This window comes from Microtus ochrogaster, chromosome 22 (assembly GCF_000317375.1).
Source record: "Microtus ochrogaster isolate Prairie Vole_2 chromosome 22, MicOch1.0, whole genome shotgun sequence".
Classification (NCBI taxonomy): domain Eukaryota; kingdom Metazoa; phylum Chordata; class Mammalia; order Rodentia; family Cricetidae; genus Microtus; species Microtus ochrogaster.
The window spans coordinates 15,479,142-15,503,752 of record NC_022023.1 but is presented as its reverse complement, the minus strand read 5'-3'; the positions used below and the strand labels follow the sequence as shown (position 1 = coordinate 15,503,752).

General features: G+C 52.1%; 1 protein-coding gene across 2 annotated transcripts; it reads right to left on the bottom strand.

The window, feature by feature from the left end:
• Positions 1-11,012: 11,012 nt before the first annotated feature.
• Positions 11,013-22,984, bottom strand: Mfge8 (milk fat globule-EGF factor 8 protein). 2 transcript variants are annotated; one of them, XM_026784378.1, is made up of 10 exons: positions 22,836-22,984; positions 19,711-19,833; positions 19,314-19,445; positions 17,188-17,262; positions 16,772-16,980; positions 16,253-16,408; positions 15,497-15,641; positions 12,177-12,361; positions 11,876-12,025; positions 11,013-11,773 (listed from the first exon to the last, which is right to left on the bottom strand). In XM_026784378.1, the coding sequence occupies exons 1-10, from the start codon at positions 22,906-22,908 to the stop codon at positions 11,636-11,638; spliced, it is 1,386 nt and encodes a 461-aa protein (XP_026640179.1). In that variant the 5' UTR covers positions 22,909-22,984; the 3' UTR covers positions 11,013-11,635. The 2 variants fall into 2 exon arrangements, with proteins under 2 accessions (XP_026640179.1, XP_005357790.1); XM_005357733.2 differs by lacking the exon at positions 17,188-17,262 and having other exon boundaries at positions 16,772-16,953; positions 22,836-22,981.
• Positions 22,985-24,611: the final 1,627 nt, after the last annotated feature.

Below are 24,611 nucleotides of genomic sequence, written 5' to 3'. Positions count from 1 at the left end.
ATAATCAAGAAAAGCCTCTGTGTGAGATTTATTTGGGAGCTTGGTGGTGGGCCCCCAAAAGGATGAAAGAGTAAAACATCCCACAACAACCTCCCAACATGGGAATGCCCCCCCCCAAATTGCTATTTGTGCACACCTATAATCCCAGCACTGGGGAGGTGGAAGCAGGAGGCTCAAGCATTCAAGGCCATCCTAGAACACGTATGAAATTTGAGGCCAGCCTGGGCTACAAAAGACCCTGTCTAAAGATGGGAATACCTAGACAGGTCCTCATAGGGCACAGGTACCACAAGGTGCAGAGGCCAGGGACAGGCATGAGGGATGCTCTCCACTTGTTTCCATGTGTCCCCAGGTCCACTGTCACCATAGATCCATCCCTGTGGGTCACTGGTCACAACCCAGCCTTCTGACTTTCAGCTGGGTTTAGTCAGTGGATGCAGAAGGCAGTAGTCCCCACCCTCCCTCCTGACTGCAGCTGTGATCACAGCCTCGGGGCAGCCTTCTACTTCTGTTTTATCTCTATCACCCTAGCTCTCTAGACTCGATCCCTTGATTAAAATCTCCTTGCTGCAACCATCTGGTCTGAACCCTGCTTCCTGCTCAGCCCCTGACTAACGTGGGAGAAGGAGGGGAGTGAGCAGTCAGCAGGGACTCTGTCTGAACGCCTTGGGAGGAGGGGAACCTGGATACCCACTCTCTGATAATTGAAAGCCAGATGAGCTCCTGGCTCAGACTCACGTTTTAGAAGCAGGCGGGAGGCAAGTGGGAGGCAGGCTTTGGTGCAGCAAGACCAGGGTGCCCACAGGCCTTTGCAAATAGAACTGTGATTACTGCGGAGGAATGTGGGAGGATGCTCAGGGTATCATTTGTGACAAAGCAAAGCACACAATTGCCACAATGATTACAAACATGTGGCCTTATGAGGATGCCTGTGTACAAGACCGGAGGAGGCAAGGGCAAAGGAAGGGAGGGAGAGAGAGAGAAAGGAAGAGAGTAGGGAGAAAGGGAAAAGAAAAGAGGGCGAGAATGCAGAACAGATACTGGCCTGTGAGGGTGACCAGACTCTGGAGGGAACATTCTTGTTTGCAGAACAATTAGTTCTTGCTGGAAAGGGGAATGGATGCAGAGGGAAGCGAAGTTTGAATTCACTCTCTTCCTAGATGTATTTGCAGAAACTCTGAGGTCTAAACTAAGTTACTGTGCTAGGCACCAGAGCCGGGACAGAGCCTTGGTGACGCCGGTCAGGAACCAGGAGATCTCTGTTCAAAACCATCTCCACGGCAGCCATCCCTCAGTATTCGTGGGCAGCGTTCCACAGGACCCTCATGGGTCCCACTAGCCAAGACACTCTGACATAAAGTGGCACCACATTGCCTTGTCCCCTCTCCATATTCTCCTGTACCCTGCCACGCATCTCTAGGCCTCTTCTAATTCTGTATAGTAACTTATATTGTGTTGTTCAGGGGCTAGCGACAAAGGAATATCTATCTTTCGTCTGCTCGACTAACAACCATCTGTGGTTGGTTTTAACGTACTGCTTGCTGCAGCTGCACGGAAGCCTACTGCTCGCCACTGTGTGAGACTGAGCTGTCCACAGCTGTGATGTGGAGATCATGACTCTCGCCTGGTTTATGTCTCCCCAGCAGGTCCTGGTTTGCTCCTACAGTGACAGGATTCTAGATACAGGCCAAACTGCACAGGAACAGAAGAAGCCCGTGCGGTGTCTAAGCCTGTGGCGAGATCTACCAGAGAGGCCATACAGTGATGTTCTTTCTCCAATCCGCTTGTTCCACAGCAGCCAAATGCACAGAACAGGGATCCACAGCCCCCTCCAGCATGGACATCCTTTATGGTCCAGGAACAAGCACCCTTGGACTTGAACCACCCACGCATTGAGTAGTTGTGAACATAGCTCAGTCTCGCTGTGTTGAGGTCCTCCCTCGCTTCACGCTGTCACAGTTCAAGTGCGACATGACCTCATAAGCTGTGCATATAAATTCTTGGTCCCCGTCGGGTGGTGATGTTTTAGGAGGTTGCAGAATGCAGTCCAAACACAAAATCGTAAAATTTCCTGGAAGCATTATGAAACTTGGGGGTTTGCTGTATCACGCGTGTGCAGTTGTCCTTGGAGACCAGAGGAAGTGTGAGATCTCCGACAGTTTGGAGTTACAGGCGGTGGTTAACCACCCAACATGAGTGCTAGGAACTGAACTCAGGACCTCTAGAAGAACAAAGTGCTCTTGGTGGCTCAGCCCTCTCTCCCTGTACCTTTTTGTTTTTTAAATGTGATTGCATGGTTCTCAAACATGAACTGTACAGATGACCATGTAGTATCTCCGGGTCAAAAGGTTAGACACACCTGTGCAGGTCTTAGAGGGAGGAAGTGCGATTGTGGAGCATGAGCACTGGGGACTCGATCCAAGGCCTCATGCATGCTAAGCTAGCATGCTCTCCCAAGCGAGCTATGTCCCCAGCGCAGTGTTCCTGCTTTACAAAGAAGAAAGTCAATGCAAAGACCGCCCAAGGTCACCCTGCTTGGACGGTCAGTTGGAATTTGAACCCCGACCAGCTCCAAAGCCTGGAGTCACCATGCAAATTTGCAATGAGAAGATTGTGGGGAGCACACAAGTACCTGCTGTAAACATCTCCCCTAAAACTCATTTCCTTTCCCTTCCATTAGACTTCAACTTGGAAATCAAGAGGGAAACAGGCTGAAGCATCAGCGGCTTGTGAATATAGATAAAGCTGGGTGGCCCAGAGCCACCTCCCCGCAGACCACCCTGGCCTATTAGAGCTGAGACCAGTGCTCCCAGATAGGAAGTCAGCCTGCAGGTGCTGGTGCTTCTGCCACACAGCATCCTTTGTATCCGTAAAAAGAAAATTGCATTGTTGCAAAATTACACACTAAAAAATTACAGGGTTAGAGGAAAATAGAGCGTGAGACTTCAGCACCCCAGTGCTAAAAGGAACAAAGGCAGTCCTGGTCAAAACCACCCACAAACATGGCCTGATACCACACACCTGTAATCCCAGTCTTAGAGAGGAGAGGGAGTTCCTGGCCGGCCCCAGGTTACACCGAGAAAGCCTGTCTTTCAAAACAAGCAAAGCCAGGAATGGCGATGCAGGCTTACAATGGGAGGTGGAGGCCAGGAGGATCAGGAGTTCAAGCTCATCCTCAGCTCCATAGCACACAGTTTCAGGCAATCCTGAATGACACCACATCTGGTCTTGAGGGATAAAGCAAAGCAAAAACCACACATTCTCTACCGACTCAGGACAGAGGGCAGGTCCTCCTTCCATGGAGCAAGAGTTTCCTCTTTGTTGATGGAACGCCTTGGAGTGCACTAACATCGCGAAGAGCCAGTTCGGTTTCCATCACCCACAGGGTGGCTTACAACTATCCGTAACTCCAGTTCCAGGGAATCCAACACCTTCTTCTGGCACATGGGGTTACACACAGATATGTGCAAGCAAAACACCCATACAGCTAAAATAAATCTCTAAGAAAGGAGTGGGTGGGGAGAAGGAGAGGAGGAGGAACTGAGCTTGCCAAAATGAGAAGTATGACCCAGGGCTGGGATGTCATTTCAGGATGGACTTTGCCTGACATGCCAGCGCCCTAGATTACATTTCCCTCTTCTATATTTTGTTTTTTTTTAATTCAGGACTGTCTTGGCATATCTTCATCTTATTCCTGGTTTTATCAGAAGGCTTCTGGTGCTAAATTCCCTTGAACCAATCACGTGGGTCCACTACCCTCACCCTCAGTCAGTATCCTTGAGTTGGGATGGTGGAAATTGATTTGGGAATTCGGATTAGCAAGGATTCTGAAAGACCACCATGTTTTTGCTTCCCACAAGAGCCTGGGTGTAAACGGAGACAGTTCATTTCCCGACTGCTCAGACCCGAATAATCACACAGAAAATTATATTAATTACAACACTGCTTGGCCTATTAGCTCAGGATTCTTATTAACTAACCTTTACATCTTAAATTAACTCATTTCTATCATTCTGTGTATAGCTATGAGGCTGTGGCTTACCGTGTAAAGTTCCAACGTGTCTTTCTCCTTTGGCAGCTACAGTCTCCCTGACTCTGCCTACTCTCTATCACTGTTCGGATTTCCCACCTGGCTTCACTCTGCTAAGCCATTGGCCAAAATAGCTTTATTCATCAACCAATAAAGTAACACATATACAGAAGGACATCCCACATCATCTCCCCTTTCCTGTCTAATTAAAAAGAAAGGCTTTCGCATAATAAAATTATATATACAAAACAGTTATCAAGCAAGAATTATAGTTATGATATTTCTTTGTGAGTCTAAAGTTTTATATTTATGTTTTATCATAACTACGAAAAACTATAATTATAACTATCTAGTCTTCAACTCCATCAAAGACCCCAGGAGGATATATTACCTGAGTAAACAGGAAGTGTATTGTAAGCAACTTCCAAAACTAAGAATTGACAGAGACATCTCACTGCCTGGACAGTCACCCAAAGTTCTTCTGTAACATTAGGGCATCCATCTTCAGCCTACAGGCCCATAGTATCCGGCAGACTTTTCCATGAAGCAGAAAATTTGAAAGACTGTTTTGGCAGTTTGTCAGTCACTTTCTTCTGTATCCTGCAGAATGTCTGGCAGACTCTTTGATGAAGCAGGAACCCTGAAGGACTGTCTAACCTTTAGGCAAGTTCAATAGTCATTTTTCTGTGGGTCCTGCATATACAGTTTATACAGCATACCATCAGCAGTTCAGGTAAGAGCAGTTTTTTGCCCAATAGCCTTGTCATATTGAAGGCAAATTCCATAATGAGTTTCTTCAATGCCCATCAACCTCTCTGAAGTAATTGGTGCTGCCAGAAGCAGACATGTCTCACTGTCAAAAAAAAGTCTAACTTCTTAAAACATTTTAATAGTCATCTTTTGTAGGTCTTTCCAAGGTTTCAAGAATAGCTATCCATCTGAAATCTATCTCTGTACCTCTGGAAAACCTAACTAACATGACTACAAGCTTGACTATCATAGATGGCTATCTATTAACCTGTATTTTTTAATTACACGTTACATTTTTAAATGAGCTGCACAAAGAGCAGAAATATACATATAACAAAATTGGCCTTAAAATTGTATCAATAAACCAAGAGCCATACCAATGCAAAATGTTCACCTCTACAGCCCCTGGGTAGTGAGGCACACCTGTGGGTTTGCTGACTGAAGTCAGGTGCTTTCTGTCAGCCGTCATCAGAATTCACACAATAAACTGCTCCTCAACAGTCAGAAATCTCCAGACACTCACACACCGGTGAAAACTGCTGCCAAGTCAATCACACCGACCTTGTTTTCCCTACAGAGTATGAGTTCCCAAGGCTGGGACCTTGGCAACACTCACAATCTCCAGCCTGGGCCCCAGTTTTTCAATGAACTTCTACATCTAGCACCTTCTACAGCTCTCCCAAGAGGTCCCACATCATACTTGGCAAGGAGAATTTTATTCTCTCCATTTGATCCACAAGTGAACAGAGACACTACTACCCAAAGGCCACAGAGCCAGAAAATGACAGAGGGTGGGATTCTTTTTAGCTGATGAGAATTGTGGCCTGTCCTTCAACTGTCCATATGCCTTCCCGGCTACTCTTACACTAGCGTCAGAATCATCATCCCTATTGCACAGACAAGAAGACTGAGGCTCGGTAGTGCTAAGTAGATGCATGCCTAGGGTCACCCTTAGGAAGATGAAGGAGCTGAGATCTGACCTCCTTTCCTCAACAAATATTTGCCATGCATCCACCACAAGGTAGGCAGAGTTCTAGGCAGTAGGGATTCAAAACACAACGCTCCTGGGCTTCCCAGTCTACCAGCGGTGATGGCAGACCCAGACGTGACTGCAGATGATGGGGGAAGATGGAACAAGAGGATAGGCGCTTACTTATTTACTTTCAGACTAGGGCCTCAAGTAGCCTAGGCTGGCCTTGAACTCTTCACATTACTGAGGGTAACCTTGAACTCCTGATCCTCCCACCTCCACCTCCCAAGTGCTGGGATTACTGGTCTGTGCCACCAGTTTATGGGGTGCTTGGGATAAAGTCCGGGACTTTGTTGAATGCTAGGCAAGCATTCTACCAACTGAGCCATACTCTGAGCCCTGGGTGTCCCTTGACCCTAGGTCAGGAAGACTGTTGAGAAGATGGGAGGCTTGAGGATCCTGGGAGAAGAGCGTGAGCTGCAGAGAGAGGAGCAACAACAGGAAGAGTTCAGAGGTCAAAGGGGCTAAAGCCCCAGAGGCATCAGGAGGCAATGCCCATGTGGTGGCCACAGGCCCCCTGTCACACACTCCTTTGGACTTTTTAAGAAGGAAGCCATGAAGAATCGTCAGAAGGGGCATGAACCTGATTTACAGTCCTAAGAGAGTGGCTCTGGGGGACTTGTGACCTCCAATCAAATGTGCTTCATCAAACCCCTCCCACACCAGACACAAAAACAGCCTCTCCCTATCCCTTCTTACCTCAGCTATCCTGAGCACCCAACGCCACTTATGTCTGACTTTATTAGCACTATGCAAATGGAGAGTGTTATGCTAGCCCTGCAGGGTTGTGGCCTTCCACCAGGGGGAGGTGCCAGGAAGAATGAAAGAAGTTAGCAAATGAAGATGTGTCCGGTGTCCAATAACCAACCACGCGATAAGGGAGAATTCATTAAACCAAAAGATATGTTAGATTAACTGGCTTGGAACCCAGGTTCTGAAACCGTATGGGTGACCCTGGGCAAGTCATCTGGCCTCTCGGCACACAAACCCTAGACCTTCTGAGCCGGACTGAAACTTAGAGGCTGTAGACAAGTGTGGCCCCAACGTGCTAAGGTTAACCAGAGAGCAGAAGTCTGGGTGGGAGTCCAAAGCCAGGCTCAGCCCCTCCTTCACTAAGCACTCCTTATTACTGATGCACCTCAGTTCTATACCATCCTAGCTCAGCCATCAGCCCCCAGAGACCAGCTGTTTGATTCTGTTCTGTCCATTTCCAACCAGTCTGTCCCTGAACAAATGCCCAAGCCTCTGTTTCTTTGTTCATAAAAGGGTCCACACGGCAGTGCACTGTCTGATGGACACAAACCCTCAAAACAAGGTCAGCACCTGGGCTACTGTTAGCAGCGGGCAATCTTCCTCCTTTCTCAACAACGAGGAGAAAAACAGCCACCCTTGGCTTCTCTTCACAGTTGAGGAAAAGTATACCACCCCAGACTTTATCTCTGACTAAATCTGAGGTTTAGAAAATACCCGGAGGTCTTGATCACCAGTCCTCTGCCTTTCCTGGGAACTGCTGGTAGAGAAGGGTTCAAGGAGACCAAACTTAAACTGAGTCCTGCCGGCGAAGGGACAAGGTGCCACCTCTACCACAGTCACGCGGCAACTGAACCATTGATAAATATTAGCCCCCTGGAAACCAGCAGAGGGCAGGATTGCCCCCCCCCCCCATACACCAAGTTAGTTCAGGAAGGAATTTAACATCAATGCCCCGGTTATAATCAGGCTTTTTCAAGTCTTTGAAATTCTGCCATCATCACCGACCAGGTTCTGGCGGAGGCAATAGAGGGGCGTTTTCCACCGGCATTCCAGGCCTCCTGGTGCAAGTCGCTGAGGGAGGCTGGGTGCCTTGTGCAGTCACCCCTCTCTGAGGGCAGAGGTGTTCCCTGGGTCAGCGCTGGAGGCCCTTTACCCAACAGGACTACAGGCAGCCGGTGACCACCCAACGAGTTTGGGGGTAGGGCTGGGTCCAAATGCCAGAGCCTCTCCCTTCCTGGCCTCCTCCATGGGAGAAGCCAGCTTGCATCCAGGGTTTGCCCCGGTGCACTCCTGTCCCTTAGGACAGGCGCTCCAGGTGCTCGCCAGGACAAACCTGTGTTCAGAGTGGACTAAAGGGCATCCTCCGCCCATCCCCACGCAAGCTATACCCAGTTCCTACTCCCTCCTCCCGCCAGGATCTCTGGTGGCACCCGCTGCATCCCACAGAAGCCCGGAACAGAGTAGCGACCTACTGAGACAGTGGGAGCGAAGCAGGCGACAAATCTCAGTATCCCGGGGATCGCTGAAGTTTTACCTCCTTGATAACTCCCCAAAAAGGTCGCGTGCAAGTCAGCTCGCAGGGCTGATCACATAACAAATGAGCCCCTCAGTCCCCAGTTCCCTGTCTCCTATCCCCACCCTTCCCAGCAACCCCGGGGTCCCCTAAGGTGAGAAGGGAGAAACTTGCATGCACAGAGACCCGGAACACAGCCTACCCCAGCCACGTGTACCGTCCCCAGCAGGCTCTCCGAGAACTCAAACGCTTGGGGCCACTGCGATACGCTGAGGCCACGGGCTGTCCAGGTCTGAAGTAGCAGAAAAATCTGGGATCCTGAATGGCCCCAAAGGAAGCGCTTCCAACAAACCTTGCGCTCCCGGCGGGCCAACCCCTTAAAGGTACACAGTCCCTTTCCCTCCCAAAGACCTGGCCTCCAGGGAGTCCAGACCCCAAATCAGCTGCCAGCTGATTGCGTTATGAATGGAGACTCACGCGTTGGGGGAAGAATTCAAAACGGGGTGGCAGAGAAGTATTTGTAGAAGTGGGAGGTCCCATTAAAATGCCCAGGCTTCTAAAAAAAAAAAAAAAAAAAACCTTCAGCACTCCGCGGGTGGGCTATGACGGCCCCCACATGGCTCAAGAGGAGTAAGAAATGCATGCCTGTTTCCTGTAGTGAGCTGAGGGGTGACAACCTTCTGCTGGAGGTTGGGCACACGAAGAGGGCTAGCCACACACAGAGACCTGCCCCTAGAAGGTCCTGGGTGGGGGTGAGCCAGGGTAGGATGGGGCATTCCTCTGGCAGGGCAACAGACATCTGTCCTACAGGCAGCCGCTTCTCAGGATGCTTCTGTTTGGACAGAGTGTTTTCCTTCCTGTCTGAAAGTAGCAGTCCTAGCCTGCAGGGCCTGGTTGTTTCCTCAATAGAAAAACCTAAGAAGGTCCTTTAACCAGGACTGAGAGAAAGGCCACAGGGTCAAGAACCCAGGCTTTCCTAAACACACCTCTAAATAGCCCTGACCCTCCGTGTGTGTATGTGTGTGTGTCCCAGCCAGAAACAAACCAAAATACAGCTTCTCTGGACTAAGTTCCCTCTAAAATGAATACCAGGCCTATAGGCAAAGAGGAACTATGAAGGTTCCCCTGCAGGTTAGGGATGGAGCTGACCCCCAGAAAAACAGGATACAAGTACCCATGGGGAACTCCCACAAGCCTCTGCGGCTGTGGATGGGCCAGGCTTGGTGTCAGCCCTCCGCACCCTCTCTCCTTTAGTCCCAGCAATGCCCTGGATTCAGCCTTCTCATTTGCACTTTGTAGATGAGCAGAGGCCCGTGTCACTCGGAGCAAAGATACTACAAGACATGTTTGCCTGCCTTGAGGCTTTAAGCTCCTAGCCACTCTACCACATTTAAACTAGGAAAGAAAAGCTTAGACCCTTGGCAGAAGCAGGATGGTGCTGACAGCCTCTGAAGCAAACAGGCTGGTGATCAGGCAGCAGGGTCAAATGTCACAGCGTGTGATAGGGCGGTCAGCAGGCAGGGAGAATATCAAGTCTGGTTGTCTGGTGTGGACAGGAAAGGCAAAGGAAGGAAATCAAAACTCAAAGTGAAGGGCTCTAGGCTAGGGTCCCAGAAAGCAGGCTTTCTCAAGGCTGCAGCCAACACATAAAAAAAAAAAAAAAGGCTACAAAGAAAGAAAAAGGGACCAAGAAACAAGCTTGAGCAATACCAGTCTCCCACGCCAGGTGGGGGAGGGGGGTTTGTGCTCCATCCGCCCACCTGCCCAGCGGCCCAGCCAGAATGATTGGCCCACAGAAATGGCCGTGTGGTCTTTGCCAGGTGCCATTTCCTCTCCTGTGAAGCGAGTTCCAAGGAAGCAAAGCCATCCCAAGCAATGTGTCAGAAAGGATGCTTCTCCCATCGCCTGCTGGTCCCTAGGGAAGGCCCGAGCAGGGCCCAGAGGGAGGATTTGGGTCCAACAAATCCTGGAAAGACTAGATTCTGAATTCATTACACACTACACTGAAATGCTCAAGGAACAGAAACAGGCTGATAGGCCTCAGAGTTGAGCAGCCTCCCATCCCTCCTTCATGGGGAGAATACCCCTGAGCCTCTTACTCGGTCCCACGCACAAGTAACCTGGGGAAACGGGGCAGCTCTCCAGAAGAAGCACTTCCGGGTGAGTCTGTGATGTACTTCCGGATACACCTGTTTGTTAGTAGCTGCTCTCCTGCTCCCCGGGGAGCCACAGAATGGCTCTGAAGCTTGGCTGAGAGGATCTTGAAAACGAGAGTGGTTTTACTTCATCTTTTCCCAGCCAGCTAACCACCCCTCCCCAGATGACCAGGGCACAGGCCATGATAGCTCCTACTGGCCACTTCTTATAGCCCTGTGCAGAGCAGAGCAGAGCCCCCTCCTCAAAACCCCCTTCCTCCCACCAGTGGCCTCTGGGAAGTGGCATGCTCTTGACCACAATCCCTATTTGGCGACGCCTTACCCCTTCCCTGGCCAGTCCACCAGGGCCCTCTTTTTCTGTTGGGCTTCTAAAACCTTTAGGCTGGCACTAACTGGCATTACAAAGAAAAAAAAAAAAAAACGGAAACTGCCCAGAGAGAGAAACCAGCAGCCAGGCCTGGCCCACCTTCTTAGTGTGGGGAAGGGAGTAGGGGCAGTCACAGGAGCCACCTCTCTGCCAGGCTTTCCCTGGCCCTTCTTCGGGTGGCAGCTGCAGGCCAGACCCAGCGGAGTGTGGAGGTAGAAGCAGGGGAAGGTACGAGTCTGGCTTGGAGGGGAGGGAGGCCTACACCTAACTCCATCCCAGTCCCCCCCTTGTCCTCTTAAGCTATTTCCAGTCTGGCAAGCGACACAGGAGTATTGGGCACCAGAGGACTGAGTGGGGGGGATGGCACCAAGGCAGTCTGGCTTGGGCAGGGCAATGAGGAAGCACAAAGTTCCAGTGGAGAACACAAATGTATTTTGGAATCAGCCTATTAAGTTGAGTAGCAAGCCAGCAGGGGGGCCCCACAGCCAGCTAGACAACCCGTCAGAGCCCTCCTGTCTCTCCAGGGCCACCAGTAAGTCCCCTTGTCATCTGAGGCTCCAGAGTAAGGGTCCACAGGGGTCTCAGGAGGTAACAGTATCGGGTGACCCAAGGGGCAGCAAGCAGGCATGGGCCTCCTCCGCCTGGAGGCCTGGAATGGAACATGGGGGGGAATGTGTCGTGTGCAGAGAGGGGAGGGGAACCAGAGTCTTGAGTCTTGAGTCAACCCCTGGCAGGAAGGCGGGGACTTCGGGCAGTCGATAGAGATATAGTCCACATATCTGGACTTCACTCTTCTTCCCTGTGCATCTCAGACCCATCCAACTCCCCGAGAATGCCTGAGGAAAGGGGCTAGCGGGAGGCCTGTGGGGGCTGCAGGGGTGAGGGGGGGGGGAAGGTGAAGGGCAAGTCTGGCACCCCATCTCCCTTGCTGCCTCCAGCTCCAGCACAATCAGGAAGAAGGCAGGGCCCCGGAATGCAGGGGCGGGAGGACTCGGCCTCTGGTCCTTCTGGTCGTTTGAGCTGGAAGGACTGAACACTAACAGCCTAGCAGCTCCAGGCGCAGAGTGATCCGGTTATGCCAGGACACGGGAAGGACGCGCACATAGCGGGCCGTGAAGGGTGTCTCAAAAATGTTCTTCTTGTGTGAGTTGTTGTCTGAGTTGCCATGGAAGACCTGAAAACAAACAGAGTGTCAGGAGTACCCCATAGTCAGCCCCCTCCCCACCCCTCAGAACCCCACAGTCTCCTAGGAATTGCAGCTAGACAGGACACCCACCTTGCTGGTCCCATGTTCCTCGTATATGGTCCACTGCACGCCGTCATTACTGTGGGCCACTTTGTAGGATGCCACATACTGGATGTGGCCAAAGTCACGGGCCCCCTGGGTGATGATTCCCGTCACTTCCCTCTGAGTGCCCAGGTCAACCTACAGAAAAACACTGTTCTAGCCTGGAGCCTCTTCAGGAAGGTATAAAGGCAGGCACACTAGGACGTGGCCTGTTAGCCTACTATTTCTTCAGGAAATGCCTTGCAGAGTAGGGGGCGGGGCAGAGGCCACAAACCCCACCCACTCCCACCTGCAGCCACTCCTTGTTGCTGTTGCTCTGGGCAGTCCAGGCATTGATCTTGCCCTGCATGTCCAGCCGCCCCAAGTGGGGGTACCAGCCAAAGGCACGCAGGTTCCAAGTCTTGTAGCTGCTGGAGGCTGTTATCTGGCTGTCGGGAATCGTGTTGTTCTTCAGGCCCAGGGGCTCAGAACATCCTGTGGGCAAAAGGGACGGTCACAAGTACATGTAGGTACAAGACGATAAGGGAGAAAAAGGGTTGTGGTTCCTTAGCAGGGTTTGTTTTGGTTTAGTTTGTGTTTGGTTTGGTTGGCTTAAACTCACTCTGCAGTCAAGAATGACCTTAAACATCTGACCCTCACCTACACCTCCTGACACACACTACCACATCCAGGTTACACGGTACTGGAGACAGAACCCACAGGCTTCTTCTAAGCACTCTTAACGGAGTAGTGACAACGCAGCTTCTGGTTTTGTCTTTTGAGCTGGTCTAGCTGTGTTACCCAGAATGGCCTTTGAACTTCTAGGTTCAAGAGATCCTCCAGTTTCCAGGACAAGCCGGGGCTACACGGGGAAACCCTATTTGGAAAGCCCAAAAGATTCTTAGCCTCAGTTTCCCAAACTGCTGGGATGAGGTCATCATGCCCAGCTGGGCATCTTCGTGGACTAAAGTCCTTCCTGCCTTCCAAGGCCAACCGCGGTCTAACCCAAGCTTGCACCCCACTGTGACTCAGTTCCAACCTCCACCCCAACTTGCACCTAGAAGATCACCCGAGACCTCCTGACCTTGCCAGACTGACAACACTCCCTCCTTTGCTCTCTGAACACAGGAGAGTAAGACACCTCCCATGCCTGGGTGCTCCCTGCCGTCACGGACCACACACCACACTGAACAAGTAGCTACCAACAACTTCACTCTATACATGAGTGACTTGAGCAGAGAGGCATTGCACACCGTGCCCGCATCTCCCACACGTGATCCTGATCACCACACCTCACATGTGATACCAACCCCCATGTCATGACCTGTGAAGTCCTGTATGGGGCCATCCAGCAACACACAGCAAACACTCCTAGCCTCCGACAGCTAGTGAGGCCCAGGAATTTCTGTGAGTTCAGGGCTGCTTTCTGTGTCCGTCCTTCCCATAAGATCCACTGAAGGGCCTTGGTGCACCCCAACATTTCTGGCTGGCTGGCTGGCTGGTGTGTATCCCCGAGAGTGGCCTTTGTTTCTTCACTCTGCCCCCAGGGTCACTCTCAGGAATGGCCCAACAGGTAAGAGCTGAGCCGGAGGTAAAATTCCCAGGAGGATGATATGTCTCTAGACCTGGCAGCATCCTCACCCCACAACTGTGTGTTGTGTCAAGAATTAAGGGGGGGGGGTGCTGAAAGGCCACACTTCCACCTGGGAAATCCGCTCCCTCACTGTCTGCCTTAGATGCCTGCCTGCCATTTTTCTGCCAATCATGCTGAAGGGGAGTGCCGAGCCATTCCCTACAGAGGCAGGGGCCAGGCAGCCAGCAATGGTCTCACTTGTATTGTGAAATGTCTACATAAAAGTTAAGTCACCAAAGATACTGTCTGCTAAAAATAACAGCCCTGGTATGGGGAGCCTCGTGGGTTCCCAGGACACCTGGGCCTCACCCCATCCACATGTACAATGCCCATGAACACACCCCAATCTCCAGCTGACAGATCAGGTTACGGAGAAAGGGGGGCTAGGCCTGGGGGAAGCAAATGATGCAGCTCTGCTCACTGGTGTGAGGCTTGCCTTGGCCCGGTCTAAGTCTTAAACCACTCATGGCTTCACTACCAGGGCAACTCTGAGAACCAAAGAGCTCAAACCAGACCTGGGCTCCATCCTTTGCCCAGACACTAAATCACATGACACAAAGGCCATGACCCAGGACAAACAACCTTCATGGCAGAGATGATATTCTGTGGAAACACAGTTCTCTCCACCCAACTATCGGACTGCTGACACAAAGGATACCATCTGACTAGCAGCTACTGAATTGAACACCAAGGAAAGCAAGCTTCCCTGGGAACCCCATGCTGGAAGAAGAAAGGAGTGAGAGCAGAGAGTGTGCCTTCCTGAAAAAGGTTTTATACATCCTAACAGCTCGTCAGACCAGAATGAGACAGAAGTTCAGACAACAATGAGTCAATAGTGAGCGGGTCTAGGACTCAAGACTGCTTAGACGTGCAAGTCCCTGGCCCTCTATTTAAACTTTAAACTCACTTCAGGACCCCAAAGGTGGACTTGAGGGGTTCACTGGGTCTTTGTCCATCTTCCCTCATACGGTCATTGAATAAATCTCTTCCCACTTTTTACTATGAATTTGGCTGTTTCGATTGGCTTCTTGAGGACAGGTAGCCAAGTTTGACTTCTTGTGGTACAGACTGTGACCCCCCAAGTTTGGTAATAGAAGCATACTAGCTGAAATCCATACTTAAAGAGGGGGGGGGCTGAACTTAATGGCACACGCCTTTAATCCCAGAACTTGAGAGGCAGAGGCAGGTAGATCTCTGTGGATTTGAGGCCAGCCTGTTCTACATAGTGAGTTCCAGAACAGGCAAGGCTATGTAAAAGGACCCTGTCTCAAAGAACAAAACAAAACAGTAAAGAGTGCCAGAGAAAGAAGGCACAGCCGGGCTGGCACAGCAGGGCATGCCAGCCTGTCTATAAAGATGTGAGCTCTGCAGCCCAGCCGAGTCACCACGACAATTACCCCAGGTGGCCAGCAGATGGCACTGTGGCTGCAAAGAAAAACAGGCTTCAAAAGAGACCCAGTGGGCCTGAAGTAAAGGGCAGCTAGACCTCTCCAGAGGGTAATCTCTCTGGCTCAACAGCAACCCGTCCCTTTGTGGTCCCCGCGTCTGTAGCTGCACCAAACGCCAAGCTCTAGGGTCCTAGAAACACCGGCATGACTGCTCAATGCAGGTGGCAGACGCCTGAAGGGAAAGCACTGTGCTCACACCTCCCAGCTGGTACCCTGGATGAACACAATACATCTACCTAGGTGTCCCTTCATTGATGCACCCATCCCTCATCAAAGATTTACTAAGCACCCACATGTCTGAGGCCCTGGAAACACAGCAACAAAGAACAATTCCCTGCAGTTGTGCAATTCACTGCCTGTTCTAGAAGCACCAGGAACCAAAATAAGCAGAAATACCGAGACGGGAAATGGCCATCCAAAATGCCCCGAGCAGGCAGGGGGGGGGGGGACACGACACCTGGCCAGGATTCTGTGGGCACTCTCCACAGTAGCCCCTCCCCGCAGCAGCTCACAAAGTAGGGACAGAAAGGGCCACATCTCGGCACTCACCGTGCAACTCACAGCCCAGGAGCTCGAAGCGGAGGGTGCAGCCTCGGTAGCACGAAACAGGGTACAGCCTTATATACTGCGCCTCCAGAGCAGGACTGAACATGTTAACCTTCAGGCCGTTGTTGTCCGTGTTCCCCAAAAACTCCTAGAAGGGAAGGGGTAGGACTGGAGGAGGAAGCGGGTTTGCCAGCCCGCTCCCGGACCTCTTCCTCTTCAGGCCCCAGAGGCCCAGAGGCCATCGTAGGACTGGAAGAACATACTCCCCCAGAGGCCACACAGACTCAGCCTGCAGCCCTTGCTTTGTCCTCCTCCGGGTCATCCCCAAGCCCGGGCATAAACCCCTGTTCACACGAGGCTATCTAGGGCACCTCTGTGTACATCCTCCAAAGACTTCATGGTAACAATTTCCTGGCAGACAGACAGACCTGGATGGTATCTGTGCTGTAAATGGTGCCCACTTAGTAACTGTATCTCACAACTGTATACTGCAACCCTGAAAAGTTCAGAGAGCAGTCCAGCACCACGGCCACCCTTACCAAGTCATGGCACTCACTCCTTTGAGTCTCTGTTCGTATCTAGCGGGTGAGGTTACATCCTGTAACCAGGGAACATGAGTACAATCTGGGTCTGCCCGTTTCGAGGGACCAAGGGGCACTTGAAGATTCTCCTCAACCCTATCACTCAGGATGCCCTTGCTTCTCAGTCAGTGCCAGACTCTTGGGGTGTGGAATTTGGTAGCCCCCTCTTCAGACCCACCTTGTCTCCGGATCCACTGGCATCCTGGATAAACTCAAACTTGCGTCCATCGAGGCTATAGGCCACCTTGAAGGTCTTTAGGTATTCTGCCCTCCCCGCACGGCTGGCACCCTGCGTCATCACACCTGACACCCGCATCTTCCGCAGAAGGTTCACCTGGAGGCCGGGTCAGAAAGGTGGTCCCCTCATCATCCTGTTCTTTCCTCCCAAAACCCAACCGGCTAGCTCACTAGCTCCTTCAACGAGCTAGCTTTCTCCTCTGAGGTTCTGGAGTTTGTCTCTACAAAGGCCATGAGCGTCAAGAACCCCCCAGAGGAATGTGGGTACCCAAGCCCCTTTGCCAAAGACCGACTCCCCTCACTCTGCCCACCTGCTCCAGGCCCAAGATTGCCCTCCATATACTGACACTTCAGTCATGGTCGGTCACCCATCATCCTGTATGGATCAGGGTCTAAGCCCCTGATGTAGCCACATTCATCTCCATCTTCCCTATCGCTCTGCTCCGGGTCGGTTTCCTACCTGGATCCAGGGCTTGCTGTCATAGTTGCTGGCTGTCCACGCATTGACAATCCCTGTGCGGTACAGACGCGCCAGCTCTGGACCCCAGCGCTGCAAGCCCATGAAACCCACATACACAGATGAGGCGGAAATCTGCGAGTCAGCAATCGCGCCTCCTTCCATGCCCAGCTTCGAGGTGCAACCTGCAGAGAGAGGGCAACCGTCAGGGACTTCATCCAAAGCTCCAGAGCCCAGCTAGGACCACAGAACAAGAGGAAAGAAAAGTGTGGCCTCCGATGAGAACCTAGAGACAGAGAGAACCTCAGCCCCTCACTCAGAGCAGATAACACCGAGGGACACCGACACCAAGTGGAAGAGCAGATGGCATGGGAGGCCCAGGAGAGAAGGGGTCAGCAGAGTTGACTCACGGGAAAAACCAGGGTTGGGGACCGGGGTGGGGATGGCTGTGGTGGACAGGTAGTCTTCCACGTTGTAGTAGATGGTCTCATTCACTGGCAAGAGAAAAGACCCAAGCGCCGTCTTCCTCAGCACGCCCAATGCTGGCTGGCCCAACGGGTAGCATTGGGAGGGAAGCTGCCTCGGACAGCAGCGGGCAGCAAAGGTACCCCACGCCTTTTGAAGATGTCTTATCTTCCTCTTCTTGTGTATGTGGTGCTAGAGATTAAGCCTGAGCATGCGGGGCAAGGGCTCTACCACTGAGCTACACCCCCAGTCCTTAGTGCTTTGAGACAAGGTCTCTCTCGGCTGCCCATGCTGGCCTTGGCCTTGTGATTTCTCCTGCCTCAGCTCCAATTATAGACTTCTGGTATCACCCCGACCCTGCATGGTACTTTCTAGACTCCCACGAGCAGTTTTCTGGGGGAAAAGAATGAACACCATTCTGTTTTCTTCCAGATCCTTTGCACAACCGACCACCAAACCCTCACCCACCCACCCGTCTGTGAACATGTCCCCAGCCACAGCCACATTGCCTCTGCGCCACTAGCAACGGGAATTCAGGATAGTGATCACGCCTGTAGGCAAGAGGGCCTTTCCATCTCTCTGGACATCCATGGTGGGTGGGTGCCTGGGCTTCTGCAGCCAGGGGAACCCAGGGACAAGTTACAGCAGCGGAGGCTCATGCTGGGCAGGAACTACCAATCTTACAAAGAAAGATATCAAATGGGGCTGGACACCCAAGATCTGGGCCAGGTCAGCCTGCGGATGGACCTTACGCCCGCCATCTCCACACCACAAGGCACTCAAAGGGTCAGCCTTGGCACTGGCACACAGACAGTATAACAAACAGGAGTGTGACATTGCTCTGTGCCCCTCAGCCCTGCAGCCTCTGTGGGCACCACCTACACTCTGCTCTGCTCCAGGTGCCACCATCCGGCCTAGAGCCAACTCTAGACCTGGCAGCCCAGAGAGGGCTGCGTAGCTAATTCCCACGTAGGTACACCATGGTTAGCTCGGCGCCCACCCGGTAATTAGCATGTTTACCTGGCTCCACCCAGGCCTCCATCTGCCTTAGCAACCCAGAGCTCCCCCTCCCTCCCCTCATCTGGCTTTAGTCCAGCCTGTCACTCTGTCTCCTAAGTCAGGGGCATGCCAGGCACTCTACCCACATTCCCTGATCCTGGGGACCAGCCCCCCCATAGCTGACCCAGCTGTCCTCTTTCCATAGGTCAGCAAGTCTCAGAGACCAACATACACCTGCCTGAAGGAGGGGAAGAAGCCACCTGTCCCCCCACCCCACACCCAGGATGTCCACTGCCTGACCTGGCTAGCTAGAAACTAGAACACACACACACACACACACACACACACACACACACACACTCAAGCTCACACACACTCACACATACACACACACACACACACTCCACACACACACACACACAAGCTCATACACACTCACACTCATACACACACTCATACACACACACACACACACATGCACACATACCCACCTCCTTCCCCTTGCCTGAACACAGCCCTTCCCATGGGACACTGAGGGTTAAGGAAAGTTCTGCTATGCTTTGGGCAGAGTTGGGGGCAGCATGGAGAACTACTGCCAACAGTGTTAGCTGGCACTCACCCAGGCCATTCTGAGGCCCAGGGGACAGCCAAACAGGTCAGACAGGGTCAGCTCCTCCCCCATGCCAGGCCTCTAGTCTTCCTATGACACAGGACAACCCAGCCTGCCCAGACCACCCCCTCCTCCCTGACCAGTAAGAAGACCACAGGCTCCAAACCTGATTCACTGGGCTCCAAGTTAAAGAGCACGCCAGTTTCTTCCTATACTGGTAGGGACGTTCCGAGATTTAACTCTGACACTGTCTGTCTCTGACTCGTGGACTCAGGAAGTGGCATTCCCATGACCTCAGGGACACCACACACTTTAATTCCACCTACAGTGACACCGGCCCTGACCTGAAGTCCCAGGACAGAAAGATAGACCTTAAACCTGGTAGGGACAAGAGGCTCCTCACTGACGTTCGGCCCATTCCTCAACCTCGCCCCAAGTGCCTGGGCCCAGCTACAGACCCCTGGTACTCACTGATTTCACAGTGGGTGCCCGAGTAGCCCAGAGGACACTGGCAGATGTACTGAGTGAAGATGTCCCCTCGGTGCGTGTCCTCAGTCAATTGGCATTTGCCGTCATGGTGGCAAGGGTTTGGGGAGCACGGTCCTGGAAGCAAGGATGAGATGGACAGGTAGTCAGAAAAGGGCCAAACAGGCCAACGAGCAGCACGTGACCCAGCCTCATCTGATATATCCAAACCAGTCCCTTTTCTTCCCTACCCCAGTCACCCTGGACCCAAGAGAGTCACGGAGAAGATGAATTTGCCCCAGTACTGGAAGCACTGGCTTTCCCAAGCAGCTGGGGGGGTTCTACTGGAACAATAGCTACCAGCTTGGGAAGTGACAGGGAAGGCGGCCGGGGAAGCAGGTACCTTTCTCTGTCTCATTGCACACAAGGCCTGTGAAGCCCTCGGGGCAGAGGCAGTAGATGTCATTGTCTTGGCCCAACAAGCACGTCCCACCATTCAGGCACTGGCTGGAGTCACAGAAGTCACCTGCAACGGCAGTCCAAACATGGTCATTTGGTAAACACTTGGGAGTCCAGCTACCACGTGCCCACGCCCGGACTCCTGAAACGGGAGTTAGCTGTTATCCTCAACAAGCCAGGAACTAGGGAAACTGCTTAGCATATGCAAGGCCCTGGGTTCAATCCCCAGAACTACCTCTCAAAAAGGAAACCATGAACCTAGAGAAACAGCTCAGGTTAAGAGCGCTCGCTGATTTTCTGGGGGACTGCGGTCTGTATCCCAGCACCCATTATTAGGTGGCTCACAACTGCCTAGAACTCCAGCTCCCGGGGATCCAAAAGCTACAGCCTTTTCAGCCACCTGTACTCACACACACAGACCCACACGGGGACAGCTGGACATAATCTTTAAAATATATAAAGATGAATCTTAACTAAAGGGAGGCTAGAGAGATGGCTGGAGGATTAAGCTCTAGCAGAAAACCCTGGTTTGGCTCCCAATACCCACATGACGGCTTCCAATCACCTCTAACTTCTGTTTCAGGGGATCTGATGGCCTCTTCCGACCCCTGAGGGCTCCTACATGCAAGGAGTGCACATATAACATACTCGGGCTCACAGACAATAATGCAAACAGTTTGTTAAAGACAGACTAGGAAGGATGACAAGCTGGTAAATGAGAAAATAACATTCTAGAGAGAAGAAGATACACTGAGAACGTGCTATGTTGGGGAATGGTTCAGATGTGACTGGACTTAGGCCAGATTTGGGGGGGTGGGGACTGGAAGAGTGACAAGTTTATTTTATTTTATTTTTTTATTTAATGGTACCCGGAGGGACAGCCGTGGGTGCTGGGAATCGAACTCTTATATTTTTGGTTGTGAGCCTAGCCTTTAACGGCTGAGCCATCCCTCCAGGCCAACAAGTTTAGATCATATGCTGCAATCAATAGAGAGCTTTTAAAACTTCCTTAAGCCTCCCCAGCATTGACTAGCAAGTGTCTCTCTGTCACTGTCCGTTCTCTCTCTGCCACACCGCACATACCCTCTGAAGCCAGAGCCAGAGCCAAGCTGGAAAAGGAGGAAGGCAGAAAACCCCACGAGAAGGCTAACAGGCCCCTGAAGTGTAGGAGGTCTGGTGGCCACAGACGAAGCCCACAGGTTGAACGGTGAGGAAGCGCATTTGGGCAGAGGGAACAGGAGCTGGGGAATTTGAGAGACTCTAGGGAGCACGGACCGAGGACGTGAAGGAAGGCTGGAGGGAACACCAGGGCATTTGGAGAGCCCTGGGTGACCGATGTGCACTGTCCACCAGGATGAAGAACCCAGGAGAGGTGGCGTGGGCTGGGGCTGAGCTCACCTGGCCTGTGATCTGAAGGACTATATGTAGCTTAACCAAGCAGCTGGTAAACCCACACCCTATCTCCACACCCAGAAAGGGACTGTGGAGGTACCCTGCCTCCGAAGCTCACCTTCCTCCCATCTTTCCAGGGTCCCCTGACACTAACCAGTGAACAGCTCCCAGGTCTGCTTACTGAAGAGGGTCCCCTGCACGACCTTAGACTGGACTGGACCCCAAATTTGGCACTAGACTCAAACCTAAGAGATCTCTTCTCTTCCCCACAGTAGCCCATCCAAAGCAGAAGGGGCCCTCCCCAAAGCCCAAGGCCCAGGGGAGCTCGGGCTCCCCAGCTGGAGGCAGGCAACACCATTAACGAGCACCAGCCCACATAGCTCCACCTCGGCAAGGGCCTGGGGATCCTAAGGCTCTGCGGCAGAACTATTAGTCACCGGCTTTAAATAGCAGGTTAATCCCCTCTGACCTGGAAGGGCACCGTCACAGCCTCACGTGGAAGCTCCAGTCTGGCCAAGGCCTAAACACCCCGTCCCAACAAAGGCCCCTCTTCCAGCCTTCCCTACAGCTCCACGTGGGATCAAACCAAGGTTTCTGAGACGAAAACAAAGTGGAAGGTGGCCCGCAAACGCCGGTCTGGTCTTAACAGTCCAGGCTGAGCTGCATGTAAGACCAGGAGACGCTAGCCCCTCTACAAATCTTATGGTATATCAGGGTACTGCTTTGGAACTGTCCTCTGGGCCATTTGGTCAGGACGCAGGTTGTGTGGGAAAGAGGGGTGGGAAGGGTCAGGAGATCCAAGCGTCTTCCAGGAGTTCCCAGCTCGTGGAAGCTGGAGGCATTCAATGCCTTCAGCTCCATCCCAGAGGTCAAATCCCGTGCTAGACAAGAAGGCTGGGGCCTCTCCTGCTTCGGCCAGCCCCGTTTCTATGAGAAAACGATGGAGGGGCTGCTTGCGGAGTCCCTGAGCTCACCCGCGCCTCACGTAGGCACGAACTCCCCAGCAGCATCCTGCAGGAGGCCCAGACGTCTACCTGGGACCTTGGAGCGGTGGAGGAGGGCTAAGGGAGATTAAGCAGACAACCAAGGCCAGCCGGGTGGGAGGAAGCCCTCTTCTAAATTCCTAATCAGCCCCCACCTACAGCCCAGGCGCTCGCACCGGCTCCGGAGTCCTTTCTCCCCTTATCTGATCAAACACCAACAAGTGGGGCGTAAACGTTCATTGGATTCTCCAGGCAAGAGGGTTCGGAAGAGAATTGCGGGGAAAGTTGGTGGGAGAAGAATCGGTACGAAGAGTCCTAGACTCTCCCAAATGGAAGGGACTGGAGAGAGTAAACACAGTTCGGTAGCCTCCTTCTATAGACGCGGTAAAGAGGCACAACGCAGCGGATTCCTTTGTTATGTGTAAGTCACGTCCCTGGAGGAGGCAGGGCTGTCACCGGGTGTCCAGGGTCACCGCCCAGTGAGCAAGCCACTATCACTGCTCCAAGGTCCCAGCGCAAAGCGCGCAGAGCCTGAGATCGTCCGCCTCTGCGACCGAGGAGCAGCCCCAGCGCGGGTCCCCTAGGCTTTGCTCAAGTTTGTCAACAGTAGGGGTGGAGGGAGGGCGCCGCTGAGAACTTCCGAGCGGCGGGCAGAAGAGGGGGCGAGGCCCAAAGGGCGGCGCGGGAGACTCACCGGACGCAGCGAAGAGGCCGGGGGCGCAGAGTAATACGCCGCACAGCGCGGCTAGCGCACCGGAGAGCTGCATGCTGCGCGGGACGCTGGAAAAGAGACGCTCACTGGTGCTGGGACCCGCGGGCTCCTGCGAATGCTTCGCTCGCGCTGGAATAAATCGGGCTCTCGGCTCCGCCCACTGGCCCACGTGCTCCGCCCAGGCCAGCCCCAGGCGGACACTGGGAGGAGCTCCGAGACCACAGAGGGAAGAGGGAGGGCCAAAGTTGGGGGTCCAGTGCCTCAGCCTCCAGCCGAGCCACGCCCAGCATCCGGCCGCCAGCTCTCAGCCAGAGGCCAAGTCCCGCTTGAATGGACTGGACAAGGGAAAATTGCTCAGGAGGAATTTAAAAGATAGCTCAGTGATTGAGTAGTGCTTCTCTAAGCATCCTGGAGACCCTGGATTCGATCCCCAAACCAGGAAAGATAAATTAATAAAATAATCTGGGAGTAATAGCTCATGCTTGTAGTCCCAGTATTTGGAAAGCTGGATCAGGAGGATCAGACACCAGGACCAGACAGAAGGACGCCAGTGTGGGCTCCATAGTGAGTCCCAGGCTATTCGGAGCTACAGAATGGGACCCTGTTTCCAAACTTATTTGTTTAATTGATCAATTAATTAAAAAACAAAAGCCGTTTAGATTAAAAATGCTAATGCTTACTCGTAATCAGAGGACAGCAAATTCAGACTACAATTGAGTACTGTGTTTCCTTTATCAGATCGGCAAGTGTCAAATTGTTAACAGTGGAGGCTGTGGGGCAGCAGGCTGAGGCATGTGCCCTTGGACAGAGCAGAAGCCAGCTGAGCTTCTTTATTTGGTAATATCTTTCAAAATGACAAATAGCAACACCTTAAGACTAGCACTTGGGGTCAGAGATACCCATTCCATTAGAAACACTTGAAACACATGCGTGCAAAATGAGACTATGCTATAACTTCATAACATCTTTATAAACCATGCAAAGATCAAGAAGAAAAAAAAAGGAATTGGCAAACTTGTGTTAAAGTTCCAAATAGGCAATGTTTTAGGATTTCAACTGGGTATGGTTGTTGAAGCCTATAATACCAGCACTCTGGAAGCTGAGACAGGAGAACTGTAGAAAGCCCAAGGCCAGATTGGACTATATAGTGAGCCCTTAGCTACCCTGAGCAACAGAGTGAGACCCTATCTCAAAATAAAATAGAGAGAGAGAGAGAGAGAGAGAGAGAGAGAGATCTGGCTGAGAACATGGCTCGGGGGATAAAGAATGTGCTGAGCAAACCTAACAGTCTCAGTCCAATCCCCCAGAAACCCTTGGGAAAGCAGACAGAAGCAGAGAGCCGGACTCCACAAAGCTGTCTTCTGATTGTCACATCCAAACAGTGGCACATGTGTGTACACATACCTACACACACTGATGATGATAATACTAATAATATAATAAAGTTTAATAAAGTTTCTGGCCTGTAATCCCTACACTTGGGAGGAGGAGAACAGTGGACCAGGAGTTCAAAGTCTCCTCAGCTAGACAAGGAGTTAGAAATCCAACTTGGGCTATGGGAAACCCTGCCTCAAAATAATAACTAAAAAATAATGATTGACTATGTAAAATCTTAGGATGTGTGGGCTCGAAGATCTTGGTAACAAGCAGAAGGAACAGCCTTGTCCCCAGCAGGCACACGATTGCAAGGAAATGGGGCTGACAAGGGGAAAGAAATCCGCCGTGGATTCTGTATTGTTATCCCATGCACGCACAATC